Source organism: Dipodomys spectabilis, unplaced genomic scaffold (assembly GCF_019054845.1).
Source record: "Dipodomys spectabilis isolate Male_0828 unplaced genomic scaffold, ASM1905484v1 ptg000069l, whole genome shotgun sequence".
Taxonomy (NCBI): Eukaryota; Metazoa; Chordata; class Mammalia; order Rodentia; family Heteromyidae; genus Dipodomys; species Dipodomys spectabilis.
In genome coordinates this window covers 5,266,244-5,290,407 of record NW_024870746.1, presented here as the reverse complement: position 1 = coordinate 5,290,407, position 24,164 = coordinate 5,266,244, and the positions used below count along the sequence as shown (strand labels likewise).

General features: G+C 46.5%; 2 protein-coding genes across 3 annotated transcripts; both read left to right on the top strand.

Moving 5' to 3' along the window:
* Positions 1-1,172: 1,172 nt before the first annotated feature.
* On the top strand, positions 1,173-21,510 carry Pmf1 (polyamine modulated factor 1). The gene is made up of 5 exons (XM_042681571.1): positions 1,173-1,383; positions 11,541-11,646; positions 15,622-15,722; positions 19,168-19,363; positions 21,022-21,510. Exons 1-5 carry the CDS (start codon positions 1,235-1,237, stop codon positions 21,073-21,075), a joined length of 606 nt encoding a protein of 201 aa, XP_042537505.1. The 5' UTR covers positions 1,173-1,234; the 3' UTR covers positions 21,076-21,510.
* A 79-nt stretch (positions 21,511-21,589) lies between these two features.
* Positions 21,590-24,127, top strand: LOC122109315 (bone gamma-carboxyglutamate protein). Of its 2 annotated transcripts, none has more exons than XM_042681573.1 (4): positions 21,590-23,221; positions 23,436-23,468; positions 23,605-23,674; positions 23,875-24,127. In XM_042681573.1, the coding sequence occupies exons 1-4, from the start codon at positions 23,158-23,160 to the stop codon at positions 24,002-24,004; spliced, it is 297 nt and encodes a 98-aa protein (XP_042537507.1). In that variant the 5' UTR covers positions 21,590-23,157; the 3' UTR covers positions 24,005-24,127. The 2 variants fall into 2 exon arrangements, with proteins under 2 accessions (XP_042537507.1, XP_042537506.1); XM_042681572.1 differs by having other exon boundaries at positions 23,436-23,474.
* Positions 24,128-24,164: the final 37 nt, after the last annotated feature.

Genomic DNA, 24,164 nt, shown 5'->3' with positions numbered 1-24,164 from the left:
ACACTTTGTCAAGAGAGTCCTCCAATTGTGGCCCCAGAAGATTGAGTCCACTAATCATTCTGAATTTTCCCTGTCCCTCATCTACCTCTTTACTATAAGAACCACCAATACAATGGAAGCAAGGGCTCCTCTCTCAAGTTTCTGTTAATGAGATTTTATTGCTCCACTGGAATTTGAACTAAGGACTTTGTGCTTGATAGGCTGGCACTCATAACATTTGAACCGCACATCCAGCCCTACTTTCTACTGATTTGGAGATGGAGTCTAGTGAACATCTGTGCCCTAGCTGGCCTTGAACCTTGATTCTAGATCTAAGCCTCCTGAGTAGGATTACAGCTGTGAACCATGGGCATGAGCTACCAGCACCTGGCTAGAGACTTTTTTTTTTTTTTTTTTGCATATGTGGCTATATTAGGGTTTGAACCTTGCATCTTACACTTGTTAGGTAAGTGCTTTATTACTAGGGCCAACCTGTAGCAAGAACATTGAAAACTGGTTTTCCCAGCTCCACGCCTACTCTCTCTAGAGTAAATCTTTCCCTACTGTGACATGTTGGGTAGAGTTTGAGCAGTAGTTAGTCATGCCCTTATATCTCTTCCTCCTAGATCCTATCCTTCATTTTCTTTTAGAGGATTTCCATCTTTATTCTCTCTCGCCCTCTTCCTCTCTTCTCCCTCCCCCTCTCTTCTCCCATCTCCAGTTTGTATGATGTGAATAGAAACTAAATTCCCTACTTTGTCTTGTTTAGGGACAGGGAATTGGTTTCAAACAGTTCTTGGTGAGAATGGGACGATGGGCCACTTATGTTTTCTCAAAACTGGAGACCAAAGCAGCTGAAAGTATTGGTGAATACATCACATCAGGCGACTGGGCCATACAGGAAATATGGCTAGAGTATTGAGGGACAGGGGAATGGAAATCAAACTCAACATTTGGTCAAGTGATAAATGTGAATATTACTGAATATTCACTGTTGCACTGTATTAAGTCTGAAGTGTAATTAAAAGTTTTTATGGAGTCCCTGAGCTTCATTCAGTTTGTGCACATTTTTCCAAGCGGCTAACGCGGTGCCTCTCATCTTCCCCGGACCCAGCGGCACTGCCCTGCCTCCTTCCGGCACAGAGACAGACGTTCTGCTGGCCCCAATCACAAGCGCGAAATTTAGGATCGGCCAATCAAGGGATCAGGTGGGCGGGACAGGCAGATCAGTTCGATTTGGCGGTTCGACTTCAACATGGCTGAAGCGAGCAACGCCGATCCGACAACGAGAGTGGAGGAAAGGTCTGAGGAATCACCTCCAGAATCCGGCACACCCATTTCGAGGGTAAAACTCCTCGATACCATGGTGGATACCTTTCTCCAAAAGCTGGTCGCCACCGGGAGGTAAGGTAGGGGACAACGAGGGTGAGAAAGAAGAGACGCTTTGTTCCCACCGAAGTCCAAGCGAGGCACTGGAGGCGGGCCCGTGGGGCGGGGCGGGGCCGCCGCCCAGTTCCCGGCAGCCTCGGCGATCCCGAACCTACCTAAAGCTGGCAACGGGTACTTCTCAGCCGCGTTTACCGGCCGCAGGCCCTGGACGGCCACGGAAGCCTCGCTTTGACCGTAACTTCTAGCCGTGGAAATACAGCCACTGCAATTCGAGACATTTTTGGGGGGGGGCAGTTAGAGCTTTTAATTCTACTTTTGTTTTGTTTTGTTATGAGACACTGGTATCACCACTGATACCATCCGAATTTAAAACTGTTTCTTTCTGCCGGGCGCTGGTGGCCTGTAATCCTCGCTCTCCAGGAGGCTGAGATCGCGGTTCGAAGCCAGCCCAGGCAAAAAGCCCGTAGGATTCTTTATTTCCAATAAATTCACAAAAGTTGGCGGAAATGGAGCGCTATCTTTGAGCCAAAGAAGCTCAGGACAGCACTGAGGTCCCAGGCCCAGCAAAAAATATATATAATAATAAAAATAAAGAAATAAAACCATCTCCTCAGTTCTTCTTTAGCCAAATGGCAGCAATAGTACTTTTCCTATATGGCCATTTTGAGAATTAACTGCACTAAATATATAGTAAGGCCCCCAGCACAGTACTCATCCATAGAAAACTATATTAGCTATGATGGGAATAATACCAGCATTGAAAGACTCTGAAAACTAAATGTATTATCCTAAAAAACATTTTGCCACTCTTAACATATTCTTTTTTTTGTTTGTTTGTTTTGTCGGTCGTGGGGCTTGAACTCTGGGCCTGGGCGCCGTCTCTGTGCTCTTCAGTTCAAGGCTAGCGCTCCACCACTTGAACTACAACGCCACTTCTGGTTTTCTGGTGGTTTATTGGAGATCGGAGTTCCCTGCCGGGGCTAGCTTTGAACCACGATCCTCAGATCTCAGCCTCCTGAGTAGCTAGGATTACAGGCGTGAGTCACGGGCGCCCGGTTTAACATATTCTTTATGAATGATATACTGAGACTTGAACTCAGGGCCTAGGTATTGCCTCAGCTTTTTTACTCAAGGCTGATGTTCCACCATTTGAGCCACAGCTCCACTCTGGCTTTTTAGTGGTTAATTGGAGATAAGGGTCTCACAGACTTACCTGACTGGGCTGGCTTTGAACTTCAATCCTCAGATCTCAGCCTCCTGAATAGCTAATATTACAGATATGAGCCACTATGGCCTAGATGGTAATTATTTTTCTGGACCAGTTATGACATATCATTACATGTTCAAGTATTGTCCTTCTTTGTTTATTTTTCCATACTTATCCTTGCCTTCCTCTCCTCTTAAAAAACTATGTGTGCCGGGTGCTAGTGGCTCACGCCTGTAATCCTAACTACTCAGGAGGCTGAGATCTGAGGATCACGGTTCAAAGCCAGCCCGGGCAGGAAAGTCATGAGACTCTTATCTCCAATAAACCACTAGAAAACCAGAAGTGGCGACATGGCTCAAGCGGTAGAACGCTCGCCTTGAGCTGAAGAGCTGAGGGATAGTGCCCAAGCCCAGAGTTCAAGCCTCACGACCAAACAAACAAAAAAACCCTATATGTCCTCCATTTATTGATGATACGTAGATTTATTGACCATTGACTGTCCCAGGCTGTCTTCTAATTGCTAGATGTACAGCCATGAAAAAGTTCTTGCCTTCATGGAGTTCTAGACATTCTAGTACTATTAATAAAAATCACTGGGGGTTTAGCCCAGCGAAAGGGCGCCTGCCCGGCACGTGCAAGGCCCTGGGTTTGGTCCTCAGCCCTGGAAAAAGAAAAAAGAAAAAAAAATGGGGCTGGGAAGGTGGCTCAGTGGTAGAGCGCTTGCCTTGCATGCCTGAGGCCCTGGGTTCCTCAGCACCACATAAGCAAAAAGCCGGAAGTGGTGCTATGGCTCAAGTGGTAGAACACTAGCCTTGAGCTGAAGAGCTGAGGGACAGCGCCCAGGCCCAGAGTTCAGGCCCCACGACCGGGCCCAAAAAAATAAAAAATAAAAATAAATAAAAATCAGCTGAGAACCACTGGCTACTCAGGAATCTGAGACCTGAAGTATCTTGATGCAAAGCCAGTCCGGGGAGAAAAATCCAGGCTCCATCTCCAAATAATCAGCAAAAAGTAGGGTTTGAAGTGTGGTTCAAGTGGTAGAACACCAGCCTAGCAAGCATGAGCCTCTTAAGTCAAACCCCAGTATCTCCAAAAAGAGGAAAAAAAAGTTGAAAAACACTATAAAATTTCCTCCTTAATCTCCTAGTTGGCTTGCTTTTTCCCTTCTTCCCTTTCCTTCTTCCTTCCCTCCTTCCCTTCCTTCCTTTTCTTCCTTCTTTCCCATTAGGGTTTCACTAATAGTGTTCCCATTTTACCATTTATTTTTATTTTAAATCTTTGGATTAAGGTTTAAGGTAGTAGTCTAACGCCAGTCTTAATTTTTCTAGTTTTGTTCAGCTAGACCATCAACTAAATGCTTATTCCTTGCTTGATGTCACCTCTTTCCATAGGACAAGAGCCTTGGCTACTGCCGTTGGTCTCTGCCTCTGCATATGGCTTTCTAAAACTAGGCTTGTAGGAAATCTTAACGTTTGTTTATTGTGAATCTTCCTTTTTGTCTTCTTTTTAAAATTGGGCCAGTTATTTCAGGGTCTTAACTTTTCCTCATAAACCTTTTTATTTTTCGTTTCCTTAAAACATTCAGCTGCAGGGGCTGGGAAGGTGGCTTAGTTGTAGAGTGCTTGCCTTGCGTGTATGAGGTCCTGGGTTCAATTCCTCAGCACCACATAAGCAGAAAAAGCTGGAAGTGGTGCTGTGGCTCAAGTGGTAGAACGCTAGCCTTGAGCTGAAGAGCTGAGGAACAGCACCCAGGCCCAGAGGTCAAACCCACAACTGACCAAAAAAAAAAAAAAAATTAGCTGTGATTTAGGCTAGGACAGTATATAGTTCAATGGTGTCTTCTATAGTGACATCACCCACCCACAGAAGTGATAGGATCTCTCCACGTAGGTGGTCTTTATATTTTTCAGTCATCTTAAAGAGGTAGTCTTTGTAAGGGACAGTACCCAGGCCCAGAGTTCAAGCACCACAACCCAAAAAAAGAAAGCCTTCCTCAGAGGCTTTGAACCTAGAATCCAGGATCCAGCCAAATTGGTGTTCAGCTTTTTTGTTTGTTTGTTTTTGTTGGTAGTGGTGCTTGAACTCTGGGCCTAAGCACTGTCCCTCAGCTCTTCAGCTCAAGGCGAGCACTCTGCCATTTGAACCACAGCGCCACTTCTGGTTTTCTAGTGGCAAATTGGGGATAAGTGTCTCATGGATTTTCCTGCCCAGGCTGATTTTGAACCTCGATTCTCAGATCTCAGCCTGCCTCCTAAGGAGCTAGGATTACAGACAAAGCCACCGGCGCCCGGCTCCTATATATTATTAGGTCACTACCAGTTCTTCATAGCTTTAGCTGCTATTGTGAAATTTCTCTTTATTTTTTAAGTTAGTGACTGGTCATTTAGAAAAATCAATGATTTTTGTAAAATAAGTTTGTATCCAACCTTCTCAGCCCCTTTTCCTTATCAGGAAGGACGTGCTAGCTGCTTGTGCCCTCTGGTGGACCATTTGTGGAACAAATGTTGATTTAGGCATCAGTTACTGACCTTCACTAAAGAAGGCAAACCAAGGGCTGGGAAGGTGGCTCAGTGGTAAAGCACTTGCCTTGCATGCTTGAGGCCCTGGGTTCAATTCCTCAGCACCCATAAGCAAAAAAAAAAAATGCCAGAAGTGGTGCTGTGGCTCAAGTGGTTGAGCACTGAGGGGCAGCGCCTAGGCTCAGAGTTCAGGCCCACGACCGGACCCAAAATTAAAAAAAAAAAAAAAAAAAAGGCAAACCGAGGTTCCCTTAGCACTCTACATGTCTAAGCATGAATTTACTTGTGAGCATCTTTTGTTTCCATGGTGTCCTGGACAGTTTATGGGCATATATAAACCAGGATATTGACAAATGACCAAATCTTGATGTATACTTAAAAGTATTTCAGTTAAATTTTGTTGGTTTGGTCAGTCAGTCGTGGGGCTTGAACTCTGGGCCTGGTTGCTGTCCCTCAGGTCTTCAGCTCAAGGTGAGCTCTCCAGCACTTGAGCCACAGCACCACTTCCAGTTTTCTGGTGGTTAATTGGAGATAATAGTCTCATGGACTTTCCTTCCCCAGCTGGCTTTGAACCTCGATCCTCAGATCTTAGCCTCCTGAGTAGCTAGGATTACAGATGTAAACCACTGGCACCCTGCTCAGTTAAATTTTTGGGGGGGAGAGGGGGAGTCCGGTCTTGGGCCTGAACTCTGGGCCTGGGCGCTGTCCCTCAGCTCTTCAGCTCAAAGCTAGCGCTCTACCACTTGAGCCACTTCCGGCTTTTTTCTTTTTGCTTATGTGGTGCTGAGGAATAGAACTCAGGGCCTCAGGCATGCAAGGCAAGCGCTCTACCACTGAGCCACCTTCCCAGCCTGTCAGTTAAATTTTTTAAAGGTGAAACAACTCAACTTATAAGTAGTTTTGTTGTTTTTGTTTTGGCCCTAGGGATTGACCCAGGACCTCCTGCATGCTAAAGCACGTGTTCTAACACTGGATCCTATAGTAAGGGTTTTTGGGGATTTTTTGTTTTTTGTTTTTTCTCAGTAGACAGATTGTTTCTGTTTTTTAATTGTTTTAAAGGTGATATACAGCGGGGGTTACAGTTACACAAGTCAAGTAAAAAATACAATTCTGGGGCTGGGAAGGTGGCTCAGTGGTAGAGCGCTTGCCTTGCATGCTCGAAGCCCTGGGTTCGATTCCTCAGCACCACATAAGCAAAAAGAAAAAAGCCGGAAGTGGCGCTGTGGCTCAAGTGGTAGAGCGCTAGCCTTGAGCTGAAGAGCTGAGGGACAGTGCCCAGGCCCAGAGTTCAGGCCTCACTACCGGACCCAAAAAAAAATACATTTCTTTCTTTTTTTATTTTTTAGCCAGTCTTAAGGTTTGAATTCAAGGCATGAGCACAGTCTCTGAGCCTCTTTGTGCTCAAGGCTAGTGCTCTACCACTTGAGCCACAGCACTACTTCTGGCATTTTCTGAGTAGGTTATTGGAGATAAGAGTCTCAGGAACTCTCCGATGACCCAGCAATCCCACTTTTGGTCATTTGCCTGAATGATCACAAACAAGACCATACTAAAGCTACCACCACAACTATGTTTATTGGAGCATTATTTACCATAGCTAAGATATGGAACCAACTCACATGCCCCTCAGTAGAAGAATGGATCAAGAAAATGTGGTATATCAGCCCGACGCCGGTGGCTCACGCTTGTAATCCTAGCTACTTGAGAGGCTGAGATCTGAGGACCATGGTTCAAAGCCAGCCCAGGCAGGAAAGTCGTGAGACTCTTATCTCCAGTAAACCACTAGAAAACCAGAAGTGGCGCTGTAGCTCAAGCAGTAGAACGCTCGCCTTGAGCTGAAGAGCTTAGGGACAGTGCCCATCCCCAGAGTTCAAGCCCCACAACCCACCCCCCCCAAAAAAAAATGGTATATAGTGGAATTCTGTGCCTCCATCAGAAAGAATGACATTGCCCCATTTGTTAGGAAATGGAAAGACTTGGAAAAAATTATAGTAAGTGAAGTAAGCCAGGCCCAGAGAAACATAGTCCCATGGTTTCCCTTATTTGCAATAACTAGTGTAGTCTGAGACAAGCAGAAAGGGTCAGATAAGTTGATATTAGGCAAAATGAACCCCAAGATAAGGATTCAAATGGGTTTTCTTTCTTGCTGTTGTTTCTAACATTTATAAGATGATTTCTTTGTTGCTTTGTATGTCCCTCCCCCTCAGTATAACCCTTGCTTTCACTGTATTTGGTGTTGGTATAATGTGGAGAGGGGAAGGGAAAAAACAAATTGTTTAAATAGGGATACAGGCGGACCCATTGCAACAATGAGATGTACAAGACGTTATGTTGACAAACAAACATTACAACTTTAGTGCAGGGGAGGGGGGAGGGAATGGTAAAGGGAAACAAAGGAAGAGGCAACAGTGCTTGATAAGAAATGTACTCATGGGGCTGGGAAGGTGGCTCAGTGGTAGAGCGCTTGCCTTGCATGCATGAGGCCCTGGGTTCGATTCCTCAGCACCACATAAGCAAAAAGAAAAAAGCCGGAAGTGGCGCTGTGGCTCAAGTGGTAGAGCACTAGCCTTGAGCTGAAGAGCTGAGGGACAACGCCCAGGCCCAGAGTTCAGGCCCCACGACCGGACCCCCCCCCCCAAAAAAAAAAAAGAAAGAAATGTACTCATTACCTTGCTCATGTAATTGTAACCCGTCTGTACAGTATTTTCACAATTTAAAAAGAAAAGAAAAGAAGTCTCAGGAACTTTCCTGCCCAGGCTGGCTTTGAACCCTGATCCTCAGATGTCAGCCCCCTGAGTTGCTAGAATTACAGGTGTGAGCCAAGAGCACCTTCCTTCCTTCCTTCCTTCCTTCCTTCCTTTCTTCCTTCCTTCCCTCCTTCTTTTGCCAGTCCTAGGCAGCTTTAACTCAGGGCCTGGGCGCTGTCCCTGAGCTTCTTTTGCTCAAGGCTAGCACTCTACCACCTGAGCCACAGCGCCACTTCTGGCTTCTTCTGTTTATGTGACACTGAGGAATTGAACCCAGGGCTTCATGAATGCTAGGCAAGCACTCTACCACTAAGCTACATTCCCAGTCCAAGAGTATATCTTTTTGGACAATGTCACATTAATTTGTATGTGTTGACCTTGAACATGTTATATAGCCCAAGCTGTCCTCCTGTCTTTCTGCCTCAGCTTCTGAGTGATGGCATTCCCATAGTGCATTTTTATTGCAGTGAGTGAAATGATTTTCCAGTGAGTTCAAAAACAATCAACGGTTGGGTGACTCAGGAGGCTGAGATCTGAGGATCACAGTTCAAAGCCAGCCCGGGAAGGAAAATCTGTGAGACTGTTACCTCCAATTAACCACCAGAAAACCAGAAGTGGCACTGTGGCTCACGTTAGCTCAAGAGCACTTACCTTGAGCTGAAGAGCTCAGGAACAGTGCCCAGGTTCAGAGTTCAAACCCCACAACCATCAAAAAAAAACAAACAAGGGTTGGGTGCCATCTGCTCACACTGGTAATCCTACTACTCAGAAGGCTGAGTTCTGAGGAGAAGCCAGCCTACATTCCAAATTAACTAGCAAAAAGTTAGAAGTGATGTCAAGTGCTGGTGGCTCATACCTGTAATCTAGCTACTCAGGAAACTGAAATCTAAGGATCATGGTTCAAAGCCAGCCCAGACAGGAAAGACTGTGAGTCTCTTATCTCCAATTAACCACCAAAAAGTCAGAAATGGAGATTTGGCTCTAATAGAAGAATGCTAGTTTTGAGCAAAAAAGCTCAGGGACAGCCCCAGGCCTGGGAGTTCAAGCCCTAGGACTGGTACTCCCTCCCCCCTCAAAAAATTGAAGGTTACTCAGATAATACGTAATGTTTCAAAGAAACTTAAACTTGAGTGTGGTCACTCAAGCCTGTAATCTTAGTTGCTTAGGAAGTAGAGATGGAGAGAATATGGTTCAAAAACAGCCTAGGCATAAAAGTTCATGAAACTCTACCTCAACCAATGGCTGGGCAGGATGGCACTTGTTAGCCCAGCAACAAGGGAAAGTACAAATAATGAATCATAGTCCAGACCAACCTGGGCATAAAGTAAGACTCTGTCTTGAAAATAAACACCCTAAAAGGGACTGGAATTGTGGCTCAAGTGATCGGACACCAGTCATAAATGAAAATACTGAGTGAGAATGAGTTCAACTCCTGGTGCTGGCACAGAAAAAAAAGGAGGGAAAAAGTTTAAGAGAAAATAATGAAGCCAGGCACTGGTAGCTCCCACCTGGAATCTTAGCTACTCAGGAGGCTGAGATCCAAGGAACAAGGTTCAAAGCCTATACAAGCAGGAGAGTCCAGGAGACTCTTATCTCCAATTAACTACCAGAAAACAAAGTGAAGCTGTAGCTCAAAGTGGTGGAGTGTTACCTTTGAGCAAAAGAGCTCAGGAACAGTACCCAGGCCCTGAGTTCAAGTCTCACAACTGACCCAAAAAAAGGGACTACAATCAGTTAATATTGTTACATGGTGGTTTCAGTTTTAAAATTTGGTCATATGAACCTGTCTCTGTGTGTGTGCACCCACGTGCACACACATACTATAACAGCGGTGGCTTGAACTGAGGGCCTTGATCTCTCAATCAACATTTTCACTCACTGCTAGTGCTCTGCCACTTGAGCCACATCTTCTCTTCTGGCTTCTTGCTAGTTAATTGGTGATAGGACTCCCAGATCTGTCTGCCTCAGCTGACTTTAAACCATGATTCTCAGATCTCAGCCTACAGACATGAGCCACCAATGCCAGCTTTTTTTTTTTTTTTTTAACTTAATACATAGCTGGGTGGCCACCTGTGTACCTGAGAAGGTCAAAGTCAAGAACCTGTTTCATCATGGGGTGAAGTAGAGCACAGGAACAGAGGCCTTAAGGGAGTCCCTGGAGGAGGACTGTGCTGTCCAATCCAAGCCCTGGGGCCTAAGATCTAGGGTGGGAGAAGTAGCTCATAGAGGGGCAGGCCTAGAGTCAGGCAGCCTGTGTCTCACTTCAGTCTAAGGGGGTTCCCTGTCTAAGAGACAGTGTCTGTGTGCTTTTACCATTACCCTGGGTGTCCCAGAGAGTCTACGTTGCAGAAGTCCACAAGGATATTGCAGCTTTCATGGGAAAATAACATTTTGTACTTGGGGGATAAATGGTTACGAATGTTTTCCGAACATATTACTTTCCTGCTTCTCCCTGAATGTATTTCTCAGCAAGTCTACAGGACATTCAAACTATTGCCAAGTCTGCTTTGGCTGACAAGGAAGGAATCACTTTGGACCCCAGTCTAGCTGACTAACTTCTTTGCTTAAGTCACATGGTCCTATTCAATGTCTATTCCCATCTTATTTATTTGGATGAATGTGCCTGTTTCTGAGCCCTTCACTATCACTGAATTCTCAAATTAAGGGACAACCCACAAGAGTTCATAGATAACAGTGGTAGGGCAGTCAGTTTCTCCCCAGTAGGCTAGAAGAACAGGCTTTCTGGTGTCTGAGCCACAATTATCCAGTTTCAATTTCGGCCCCACCAGGGCAGGCATCATATGTCCCTCCCTGTAGCCACAGGCTGTGTGGCCGGTGGAACCAACAGCAAAATAACATAGCTGGCACTGCTAAAGGTTGAAATGATGCCCAGAACTGTCCTTTGAATTGTTCTTTGGTTACTTGGAACTTGCTTCATGATGGAGGTCATGAGAGGTCACCAAGGCTACCCCTGCTCCCCAACTTAAGATGAACCTTTTGCTACCCTTCATTAGCCCAAACACTGAGCCTTCAAACCACTGTACATTGGCTATTGCCATGTTCACGTGAACTTCGGTGTTTGCCACTTCCCGGTTTCTGAATGGTTTATTGGAGACAAGAGTCTCATGGGCTTTCCTGCCTGGCTGACTTTGAACCATGATCCTCAGATCTCAGCCTCCTTAATAGCTACGATTATAGACATGAGCCATCAACACCTGGCTTCACTGTCCCACTTTTAAAGAAACCTCTGAACTTAAAAGGGCTCTGCTGCTGGACACCACTGATTCACTCCTGTAATCCTAGCTACTCAGGAGGCCGAGATCTGGGGACCATGGTTTGAAGCCAGCCCAGGCAGGAAAGTCCATGAGACTCTATCTCAGAAGTGGTGCTGTGGTCAACGTGGTAGCCTGCTAGTCTTGAGTGAAAAAGGTCAGGGACAAGTGCCTAGGCCCTACACTCTAGCCTTTGATTAGAAAAAGAAAAGAAAAAGCTCTGCTGAGAGTAATGGAGAAGGTAATGGGCACTGGTGGTGAGGTGAACCATCCTGTGGCACTAGAGATGGAAAATTTGCATCCGTTTCATTAGCCAGGACCACAAAGTGGACAAAGCTTGAATCCTGTGCTAAGAAGCATAGGAGCCCAGTACCTGATAGCTGCTGTATGCTGGCCCTCCCCACATCTGCCTCCTTCTTCCCTCCAGCTACCAGAGGTTCACTGACTGTTACAAACACTTCTACCAGTTGCAGCCTGAGATGACACAGCGAATCTATGACAAGTTTATAACTCAATTGCAGACATCTATCCGGGTGAGTTGCAAGAAGCCTTAAAGATACCATTGGCTTAGGTTTTATCCCTAGATTGTCAGTACCCTAAAGGTAGTGACTCAACTCTCTTGTCTTTTCAGCACCTAGGACTGTCCTGTATGCCCAGCAGGCTGCAGCATCAGTCACCTCTCCCTTCCAAGTAACATGGGTATCTTGAGTGACCCCTGCTCTCATCATTGTATATTGTAATTATATGTTAATATGTTGTCTGCCCACTAGACTGTATAAGGAAGAGCTCAGTAAGGGAAAGCTAAGGTCTTATTCATCTTTATATATCATACTCCCAGGACAATGCCTAGTATAGACAAGCCTTTTTTTTTTTTTTGTCAGTCCTGAGGCTTGAACTCTGGGTCTGTGCGCTGTCCCTGAGTTCTTCAGCTAAAGGTGAGCACTCTACCGCTTGAACCACAGCGCCACTTCCAGTTTTCCGATGGCTAATTGGAGATAAGCGTCTCGGGCTGGGAAGGTGGCTCAGTGGTAGAGTGCTTGCCTTGCATGCATGAGGCCCTGGGTTCGATTCCTCAGCACCACATAAAGCAAAAAAAAAAAAGAGTCTCATGGACTTACCTGCCAGGGCTGGCTTTGAACTGTGATCCTCAGATCTCAGCCTCCTGAGTAGCTAGGATTATAGGCATCAGCCACTGGCACCCAGCTAGACTAGCCATTTAGTAAGTCGAATAAACTATGGATATAAAGGACATATGCGGGGCACTGATAGCTCATGTCTGTAATCCTAGATACTCAGTAAGCTAAGATCTGAAGAGCAAGGTTCAAAGCCAGCCCAGGCAGGAAAGTCAGTGAGACTCTTATCTCCAATTAGCTACCAAAAAAGCCAGAAACGGAGCCATGGCTCAAATGGTGGAGCACTAGCTTTGAGCAAAAAATCTCAGGTACTATGCAACTTGTGGGCAGGGACAGGAGGGAGTAACGGGGAACACAAAGGAAGGGGTGACATTGTCCAAAAGAAATGTGCTCACTTACCTAACTTACAAAACACCTTAATAACAATCAAATTATATATATAGATATGTGTGTGTATATATGTATATATACACACATATATATATTTTTTTTTTTGGGTCCGGTCGTGGGGCCTGAACTCTGGGCCTGGGCGCTGTCCCTCAGCTCTTCAGCTCAAGGCTAGCGTTCTACCACTTGAGCCACAGTGCCACTTCCGGCTTTTTCTGCTTATGTGGTGCTAAGGAATCAAACCCAGGGCCTCATGCATGCAAGGCAAGCACTTTACCACTGAGCCACCTTCCCAGCCCTCCCATTAATTCTAGAAGCTGTTCCTCTTGACTTTCAACATTCCTCTTGATTTTCTTATCTGCACTATATTACCCTTTGCTAATTCCACATATTGATAAGACTATCCTGGACTGACAGCATAGGGGTCTGACTCTCTTTTTCTCTTTTTGTGCCAGTCCTGGGCCTTGAACCTGGGGCCTCAGCTCTGTCCCTGAGCCTTTAAAAAATATATAATTTTATTGTTATTATTAAGGTGTTGTTAAGGTCTATCCCTTAGCTCTTCTGCTAACGGCTGACAGTATACCACTTGAGCCACAACTTCACTTCTAACTTTTTTTTGGGGGGTGGGGGGCTCCAGTTGTGGGGCCTGAACTCTGGGCCTGGGCACAGCGCCACTTCCAGCTTTTTTCTTTTTGCTTATGTGGTGCTGAGGAATCGAACCCAGGGCCTCAGGCATGCAAGGCAAGCGCTCTAGCCACACTCCTAGCCCCTCAAATTATATTTTAAAAAAAAGGCTAGGGGACAGTGCTGAGGCCCTGCATTCAGGCCCCAGGACTAGGACAAAAACAAAGAACATGAGGTTTAGGAATGTAGCTCAGTGGTACAGAGCTAGAGAGCTTGCTTAGCATGTGTGAGGCCCTGGATTTCATCCCTAGCAAAAAAAAAAAAAAGCTAAATGCTAATGGCCTGTAATCCTAGCTACTCAGGAGGCTGAAAATCATGGTTTGAAGCTAACCCCAGACAGGAAAGTCCATAAGACTCATTACCCATCAAAAAGTTAGAAGTGGGGGCTGGGAAGGTGGCTCAGTGGTAGAGCGCTAGAAGGAATCATGTTGAGCGAGGTAAGCCAAGAACGAAGAGACAAACGGTACATGGTCTCCCTGATAAGTGGATGCTAAATCCAAAATGTTAGGTGATACGACAAAACCAACAGGACTTAAGAAACAAAGAACTCCCGCTCATCTGGTTGAACCACTACTAAATATCCCCATGCTGCTGATCACAAATATGGTATATAACATGTGCACACTGTTATATATTACAGACTGTGATAGACAATTTGCTCCAGGAAAGTTAGAATGAACTTGTGACTTTGAAATTATGTAATCACTTAATCACAATCAAAAAAAAGAACCTCGGGGAAGGGAGGGAGGGAGGGGATGGTAGGGGGAAAACAATGGAGGGGGGTAACAATGTTCAAGAGGAAGTGTACTCATTACCTCACTCATGTAACTGTAACCCTCTGTATAGTATCTTTACAATAAAAAAAAAAAAGAAAATACACAGCTGTATACAGATCACAGTTGATTAATAAAAGAGAGCAATAACTTGAAAAAACTACATGGAGAAAATCAGTTGTTTTGGAATTCTGATAACAATGTTTAAGTAATAACCATGAGTACAGTAAAACATTTCTTTGCATAGCAAAAAAAAAAAAAGAAAAAAAATAGAATTAATGGGCTGGCAGTGAAACTGGTTCTTTTTAAATGTTTCCTGTTTTATATTTTCTTTTTTCTTCTAATTTATTGTTGTTTTAGAGGTGATATACAGCAGGGTTACCTTTACATAGGTCAGGTAATAAGCACGTTTCCTTTCACATAGTGTCATCTGTTCCCTCGTTCTCTCCCATTCCCTCCCTCCCCTCTCCACCCACACGGCGCATGGTTCACTTTCATCCATGTCTGTTGCAGTCAGTGATCTCCACTGCTGCACTTTTTCACCCATTTTCCCTTGAGTTCTGTCCCCTCCTCCTCCAGCCCTCCACAAGAAGTACACTTTCATACACCATACATAAAGAAGACAGAATCATCAAAAAATTAAAATTAAAAAAAAGAGCTCTCTTGTTTCCATACCGTAGTTATATATTTTATATAAATATATATTTTATATAAATACATATTACTTGAATATAAGTTTTATATTATACTTACATATTATATAACTATATTTTAACATATTTAAATATTTCTATTTTATCTAAGCATGTATATTTTATATAAATATGAAGGTGCACATAGGCATTATACCTCTGTTTCTCTCCTGAATATCATATTTAGGTCTCACTGTATGTGAGTATTTAGAATCCTGTATTATATTTGCTCCAGGAAAGTTAGAATGAACTTGTGACTTTAAATGAGCATCATTATTCCACAATACTGTGAAATTCCGGAAATTATGTAATCACTTAATCACAATCAAAAAAAAAAAAAAAAAACCTGGGGAAGGGAGGGAGGGAGGGGATGGTAGGGGGAAAACAATGGAGGGGGTAACAATGTTCAAGAGGAAGTGTACTCATTACCTCACTCATGTAACTGTAACCCTCTTTATAGTAGCTTTACAATAAAAAAAAAGGAATATTTCTCAATAAACATGTGGTTATAGTAAGTTGGTATAATAACATCCTGGACAATGATAATCTTTAATCACAATCTCAATTTGAATTAATAAATGCTGGAACAAAAAAAAAAAGAATCCTGTATTATAATTGATTATATCCCAGTGTATTTTAGATCTAATTTCTGTATATCAGAGTATTTTATTTTCTTAATTATAAAAGCTACACATTTCAGAAAAATAGGGATGATTTGGAAAGTATAAAAACAAAATAGAAATTAGCCAAAATCTTACCAAGTTGCTATTATCAGTTTAGCAAATTTCTACTGTGATCTTACCTAGTATTATTACAGCTCTTTCCTCCTTTCTTTTCAGGAAGAAATCTCAGAAATCAAAGAGGAAGGGAACCTAGAAGCTGTCTTGAATTCACTGGACAAAATTGTGGAAGAAGGCAAAGACCACAAGGGACCAGCCTGGTAAGATAGGAATGGGAAGCTGCAGGATAACAGAGACAGTGCCTCAGCTTCTTGGAGACTTAGTCTGATTGACTTCAGAGATACTAGCTTTTTGCTCCTGAAAAAGAATGCTTTGAGCCAGGTATGTGGTAGCGTACACCTGTAATCTCTCTACTTAAGAGGCTGAGGCAGACCCTCTTTCAGAGGAAGAGAGAAGATGGTGCTGGTGGCTCACGCCTGTAATCCTAGCTACTCAGGAGGCTAAGATCTGAGGATTGTGGTTCAAAGCCAGCCTAAACAGGAAAGTCCATGAGACTCTTACCTCCAATTAATCATAGAAAAAGTTGGAAGTGTTGCTGTGGCTCAAAATAGTAGAGCACTAGCCTTGAGCTAATAAAAAGCTCAGGGCAGGCCCTGAGTTCAAGCCCCAAAACCAACAACAAAAAAAGGTAGGGGGGGAGAAAGAGAAAGACTGGGGGGACTGTTTGACCCTGACTAGTAGAGAAAATAAACAGACTAATAACCAAAAACAACTGAATTGCAGAGTTCCCTCTGAATGAGCCCCACACCTTGCCCAGGGGTTTAGAAGAGTTGGTTTGAGGCCACTGAGGAAGCTCTAGGATAGCTCTTTTCAGAACCTGCAGGACCTGAGGGAGAAATGGGAGGGAAGGATATGTGGAAGAGATAGAATCATGAATTTGGAATCACTTACAGGTTAGACTGACAGAGCATCTGGCTTTGATGCTTTTATTCAGTCAACAGATACATAGGGAGCATCTACTACCTGCTCAGTACTGTTGAAGATGCCAGGGATTCAGCAATGAATGAGCTGACATTTCAGTGGGAAGCCTAGCTGGCTGGTAGTGATCCCAGGATAGAAGACTAGAACCCAGAGGGATGAGTGGAGCACGGAGACTAACACAATAGACTAGGCTCTAGCCTTCTTTTTTTTTTTTGTCGGTCATGGGGCTTGAACTCTGGGCCTGGGCGCTGTCCCTCAGCTCTTCAGCTCAAGGCGAGCACTCTACCACTTGAGCTACAGCGCCACTTCCGGTTTTCTGGTGGTTTACTGGAGATAGGAGTCTCACGGTCTCTCCTGCCCGGGCTGGCTTTGAACCGCGATCCTCAGATCTCAGCCTCCTGAGTAGCTAGGATTACAGGCGTGAGCCACCAGCGCCCGGCTTAGGCTCTAGCCTTCTATACCCATTTCTCCCTCACAGGATCACAGGGCAGAGGTAGTAATATCTTTTTTTTTTTTTTTGGGTCCAGTCATGGGGCCTGAACTCTGGGGCCTGGGCGCTGCCCCTCAGCTCTTCAGCTCAAGGCTAGCACTCTACCACTTGAGCCATAGCGCCACTTCCGACTTTTTTCTTTTTTCGCTTATGTGGTGCTGAGGAATGCAAGGCAAGCGCTCTACCACTGAACCACCTTCCCAGCCCAGTAATATCTTTTTTGTGTGTGTACGTGGATCCTAGGGCTTCAACTCAAGGCCTGTCACTGAGCTTTTTTGCTCAAAGCTAGACCTCTACCATTTGAGCCCATAACTCCATCTCCAATATTTTGCTGGTTAATTGGAGATAAGAGTCAGATGAACTTTCCTGCCTGGGCTGGCTTCGAAACATGATCCTCAGATCTCAGCCTAGGATTGATTACATGTGTGAGCCCAGCTCCTGGCTAGTAATTATTTTTGTATTTTTTTCCTTTTTTACACTTTGTGATCTTTATTATTTGTGTGTGTGTGTGTGTGTGTGTGTGTGTGTGTGTGTGTGTGTGTGATTGGAGTTTGAACTTGGTCTCATGCTCATTCATCTTTCTTGCTCACTTTTTTGCCACACTACCCATGTCTCTAGTCCTACTTTTTTCTGGTTATTTTGGAAGCAGCCTTGTAGACTTCTTTGTCCTGGCTTGCCTCAAACTGAATTTTTTTTTTTTTTTGGTCGGTTGAGGGGCCTGAACTCTGGGCCTGGGCACTGTCCCTCAGCTCTTCAGCTCAAGGCTAGCACTCTACCACTTGGGCCACAGTGCCACTTCCGGCCTTTTCTGCTTATGTGGTTCTAAGAAATCAAACCCAGGGCCTCATGCATGTAAGGCAAGCACTCTACCACGAGCCACCTTCCCAGCTCTCAGACTGAGATCTTCAATCTCAGCCTCAAGTATCTAAGATTATGAGCCACTTGTGCCTAAGTTTTTTGTGTGCTTTTGTTTTTGTTTTGTTTTTGCCAGTCCTGGGGCTTGAACTCAAGGCCTGGGTGCCACACCTGCACTTCTTTGTGCTCAAGACTAGTCTGGGGGCTGGGAAGGTGGCTCAGTGGTAGAGCGCTTGCCTTGCATGCATCAGGCCCTCGGTTCTATTCCTCAGCACCACATAAGCAAAAGGAAAAAAGCTGGAAGTGGTGCTGTGGCTCAAGTGGTAGAGTGCTAGCCTTAAGCTGAAGAGCTGAGGAACAGCGCCCAGGCCCAGAGTTCAGACCTCACAACCGACCAAAAAAAAAAAAAAGAAATTTTACAACTGATAAAGAATTTTTACAAAATGGTGGCATTGGTCTGGGAAGGTGGCTCGGTGGAAGCATGCTTGCCTCACATGCATGAGACCCTGGGTTCAATTCCTCAGCACCACATAAGCAGAAAAAGCTGGAAGTGGTGCTATGGCTCAAGTGGTTGAACACTAGCCTTGAGCTGAAGAGCTGAGGGACAATGCCCAGGCCCAGAGTTCAAGCCCCAAAACAACAAAAAAGAAAAGAAAACAGTGGCATCTACTCCCTGTATAAATCTTATCTTCTTGGACCCATCTTTCCTTATCTTCTCATATCTGCCAAAACTTCTTGGGGCCTCCCAGGGTCCAGGCTCTGTCAGGAGCTACCCCATCTTGGTAGGTTCATCCTGCCTCACCCCAACCCTTCCAGCTCACAGTCTGATGGGATATATACCTGCAGAGCACAAGAACAGAGGGGGAGACTGGAAAATCACCCCCAGCTCTAGGGTGCCGGAGATGGGGCATATGTGGAAGGGAAGAGAAGGTGGGGTATAACGAGGCATGAGTGAGCAGACTGGGAGATATGCCCAGGCAATGAAGCCGAGGAATGGAGGAGAGCACTACTCACAGGAACAGGTTTTAGGAGGTGAGAATTTTCACACGAGAGGCCTTGACAGCCCAAGTTGAGACTGGAGGTAGTAATGATTGAGTTTGGAAGCAGAGTCCTCCACGTGTATCCCTCCTTTTCTTTCTTTTTTTTTTTTGGCCAGTCCCAGGGCTTGAACTCAGGGCCTGGCCACTGTCCCTGAGGTTCTCTGTGCTCAAGGCTAGCACTCTACTACCTGAGCCACAATGCCATTTCTGGCTTTTTCTGTTTATGTGGTACTGAGAATCGAATCCAGGGCTTCATGCATGCTAGGCAAACATTCTACCACTAAGCCATATTCCCAGCCCTGTATCCCTTCCTTTCTGTCTCCATGTGCCCACCCCAAGGCGCCCCAGTGGGATCCCAGAGAAAGACTTGTGCAGTGTCATGGCACCCTACTTCCTGCAACAACGGGACACCCTTCAGCGCCAGGTCCAGAAGCAGAAAGCCAAGAACAAGGAGTTGGCAGACACTGTCCTGGCTGGTCGCAGGCAGGTAGAAGAGCTGCAGCAGCTGGTTGAAGCCCGGCAACAGGCCTGGCAGGTGAGTATCAAGCCATGTTTACTTTCCTTTTGGTTTCTGATAAGCTCTAGAGATCCCCAAATTTGTAGCTTCTCCTCTGCCAACATAAGGGATCCTGAGAGGAGTAGGAGGGCGGCCCACAGTAACAGTCACGTATCAGCTCTGTTGTAAGAGGCTTCTTGCCAGCCTTGACCTAAGCAGTCAGGCTGCCTGCATTCCCCCCGCCGGCTGCTCTTGCTGAAGTCCACGTAGCACATGTTCTCTGCTGCAGTCTCTGAGGTCCAGGGAGGACAAGGGGTTTTGTCCCAGGTAATGGCTTCTCCATCTCCTCTTCATCCAGTGGTGCTCCATGTAAACATGGCCAGGACTTTTTTTGGGGGGGTCCGGTCATGGGGCCTGAACTCTGGGCCTGGGCGCTGTCCCTCAGCTCTTCAGCTCAAGGCTAGCGCTCTACCCACTTGAGCCACAGCGCCACTTCCAGCTTTTTTCTTTTTGTTTATGTGGTGCTGAGGAATAGAACCTAGAGCCTCAGGCATGCAAGGCAAGCGCTCTACCACTGAGCCACCTTCCCAGCCCAATGGCCAGGACTTTTAAAACTCACACATTAGAATGATTTCTGAAGCCTTCTGTACATCCAGAACATCCTCCAGCAGCAACTGTGTTTTGGGTTTTTTTGTTTCGTTTTGCCAGTCCTGGGCCTTGAACTCAGGGCCTGGGCACTGTCCCTGAGCCTCTCTGTGCTCAAGGCTAGCTCTATTCTACTCTACTACTTGAGCCACAGCGCCACCTCCGGCTTTTTCTGTTTATGTGGTACTGAGGAACCTAACCCAGGGCTTCATGCATGCTAGACAAGCGCTCTACCCCTAAGCCACATTCCCAGCCCAAGTGTGTTCTTTTAGGCCAACTTAATTGCTGAATATGACCTCAAGTGACTGGATGAAAGGCAAGGGTGTGATCGCATGAAGGACAGGTAGCACTTGTGGCTGGGGTGACAAGATGGCTTATTGACCCAAGTTCAATTCCAAGAGGAGCTTCAGGAAGGATCCAGTGGTAACACTACTGCTGAATCCATCGAGATGGACTAACCTGCAGCCACTCTTTGGGGCAGACCTGCCTGTTCTCCCCAAATTCATGCTTTACAGATTCTTCCTGGTCTCTCTTCACAAGACCAGTTAGTAGTTCACACTCATAATCTCAGCTACTCAGGAAGCTGAGAACTGAAGATTGCAGTTCCAAGCCAGCCCAGGTAGGAAATCCTAGAAACTCTAATCTCCAATTAACCACCACAAAGCTAGAAGTGGAGCTATGGCTCAAGTGATAGACCACTAGCCTTGGTGGAAAAGGCTAAGGGACAGTGTCTAGGCCCTGAGTTCAAGCTTCATTACTGGCATATATACAAAAAAGCTCTGCTGAGGAATCTGGATGTGGGACCACTTTGCAGGCTCTTGTTGAAAATGGTCTCTGCTCTGGAGAGCCCATCCCAGGTGACCATGGTACCCCAGTTGCTGTGTATATGTGCTCAATGGCAGAGAGTCCCCATGTGCCTCTGTCTTGACACCTACCCTGCTAAACCAGTGACATGAGCTACGTTGTACTGGGGAAAGCTTAGCTGGAATTAGGCACTGAGGAGACAAAGTTAGTTTCCTCATGCTCTATCTTTTCTCTCTCATTGGTTTCAGGCCCTACACAGAGAACAGAGGGAGCTGCTGGATGTGCTGAAGGAGCCTGAGTGAGGAGGAGACAGGCAAGCCCCAGAGTAGAGGGCAGTCAAGGTCAAGGGCCTGTGGTCAGCATTCTGGGCCTGGGCAGGCTGCCTTTTGAGAACAGCTGAAATGGTGCCAGTCCCCAGGCAGTAACGGAGGACAAGGCTGGAGCAGGCCCCCCAACTGCCGCTAAACCTATGGGGCTCCCATGGAGTTACACACTCAACTACCTTAAGATTCCTCCTATTTTCTTCCACATGGAAGCTTGTAGCCAGCTCTCCCTGGGGATGGGGTGGGATACCAAGCCTCTTCTCTAGTATGGCCAGCACTCCCCCCCCACACACACACACCATCCCTGGGTCTGGCCTAGAGAATGTGTTTTCACTGATTGTCCCCTTACTGGCCAGCCCAAGGGCCATGCCATGTTCTCCCCACATCTGTAAATAAACTTCTTCCTCTACCCTATAATTTGTGAGGATGCTTCCTCGCCGGGCTTCCTGTGCCAAGACCACTCCTGGGCTCCCTAGCTCTTGGCCAAGGTCAAGGCCTTAGCTTCAGTGCTCTGGGAACCTCTAGGCTGGAGTAGACTAGGCCTAGGATTGTATCTGATCATGTGCAGAGGGCAGCAGATCAGAAAACAGGACCCTTGTGTTTCCTGAGGTCAGAACAAACTGCCAAAGGTATCACTCTGTCCAACCCACCCTACCCTTCTCCTTGCTAATTGGCTTAATTCTGGGAAAGTATCCATAGGTGGCAGGGTTTTACATAGTGGGGCCCTCCACAAAACCTGGGTACTGTGTCTTTCCCTACTTCAATTTTCTCCAGCCAGGATCACCAGATGGTAGATGGTGCTTCCTAGACCCGAGGGAAAAGGAGGTGGGCTCCAATTTGGTAAAAAGTTTTTCTTTTTTGATGAAGGCTCACCCTAACCCATATGTAGGCTTTTTTAGAGCTGCCTGAGGAGACAAGGACAGGAAGATATCACAGTGACCCCTGCTAAGTGCTCTCCTCCCCATAAACAGAGCCCAGCTTACCTTTTTCTCTGAGGAACAGCTGCATTTAGGCAGATACTTCCCTCCTGCCAGCCCTCCCCATCCAGTGCTTTATCTATCAGGTTGGGCAGACTGAGTCCTGATGGGTGAGTTGGTAGGTGAGCAAAGACACAGGCCAAACAAAGAGGGGCCAGGACCCTCTCTTCTCACTAGTCTGAGACAGTGGCAGCTCTTGAGTAGGATGGATGTTTTAGGTCACAATGTTCTGTCAGTAGACAGGCCTTCCTATCAACTTTGGAATGGGACTAGGGGGCAAGTTCCTCCAACGGCTGTTAACGAGGGAGGCTGTACTGGCTAGCGGATTGCTGGGTAACCTAAAAGTGACTCCATCTCCCTGCTCCCTGAAGGCCTTACCCCTGTACACTGACACTTGTCACCTAGCCTGCCCCAGAGATGGAGAGGTTGTCCTCATACACCCAGTCTCACATTTGTGGGCTTTGGTTTTGGTCCTGTGCTGCCCTGACCTCTTCTCCAGTCCTGATGTATAGGACTTATACAGGAAGTGGCCCCACACCAGCCTGCCTTTTAACAGATTGCAGGGTGAATGAGGGCATTGCCTGCCTGGCCTGGTACTCCCTTCCTGGGGTTTGGCTCCTGCCCTGGGGCAGACAGTGCAAATCATAGGCTATGACAACTGGAGCCTAGCTCTGCTGAACCTATTTTAGACCTCTGAGCCCCCTTCCTCCCCCTTGGCTCCCCCTAGGGCCAAGCCAGTGCTTTATACTGAGATTGCTGGTTTTTAAGAAAAGAGTAGGGGCAAGAGGGTGTGGAGCAGTCCCCAGGGAAGGGGTAGGAGTGACATCATAATCTGGCACCCTCTTTCTCACCCATCATCCATTAATCTCGGGGCCTGCCCTGGCAGCCACAGCCCCCAACCACAACATCCTTTGGGTTTGGCCTATAGGGCCAAGACACATGACCCCCAATTAGCCCTGGCAGTGTCCCCTGCCCTGCCTGCACCACGGGGGCACAGCCCAGTGGGTATATAAAGTGCTGGTAGCTGCAAGGGGCAGTCAGCTGAATCCTGAGCACTAACGTTGCCGAAGTGCTGACAGACACCATGAGAACTCTCACTCTCCTCACCCTGCTGATCTTGGCTGCATTCTGTCTCACTGGCTGGGCAGGTGAGTATTGGCACCCCGATCCAGACTGCCCTTGAGCTATAAGGGAGAAGCACTATGGTCCTACTTCTCAGCCTTCTGTATTCTAGCTATCTTCTTATAAGCTCTGGCAATTTGTGTAGAGAAAGGAAGGCAGAGCAAATTTCCAGAAAAGTGGGAGCAGGAAGTTGAGGCCCTAGGAAAGGGCAGGTACAAACCAGTTCCTTTTCCTTTGCAGATGGGAAGCCCAGTGGTGCAGAGTCTGGCAAAGGTACAGGTACAGGGGGCGAGGCCTGACCCGTGTCAATCTCCCTTATCCTCCTTTCCTCAACCCCATTCTCCACTTCTACTACCTTCTGTCTGGCCATTAGAAAGAGCCAGCTGATCCCTGCCCCTCTGCTCCACAGCCTTCAAATCCAAGAAGGAAGGCAGCGAGCTGATGAAGAGACCCCGACGCTACGTGGACCAGGGGCAGGGGTAAGCCGAAAGAAGGTCCTAGGCCCAGCCCTCTGTTTCTAGAATGTCAGGGGAAAGCTGCAGTAGGGTGGCCTCCCTTGGCTGCTAGGGGTTATGGAGCAGGGCGGTCTTCCCTAGTAGAGGCTCTGTAGCCCCAAATGCAACGGGAAGAGGGGGAGGGCCCTTTGCATGGTGGTAATGCCACTTTGGGGTCTTTTCAGAGCCGCAGCCCCCTACCCAGATCCCCTGGAGCCCAAGAGGGAGGTATGTGAATTGAACCCCAACTGCGATGAACTGGCTGACCAAATCGGCTTCCAAGATGCCTATCAACGCTTCTATGGCCCGGTCTAGGGCATGGACTGTAGGTGGTTAGTGCAGCCTGGCTCCTCTCTGGGACCCTTCCCTCCTCATTCCCAGTCTGCCCTGCACGTGTGAACATCCCAGCTGCTTCAAAATAAAGTCCAGAGGGTCTGAGTCTGTCCAGTTTGTGGAGTGTGAAGGGAGGGCTTGG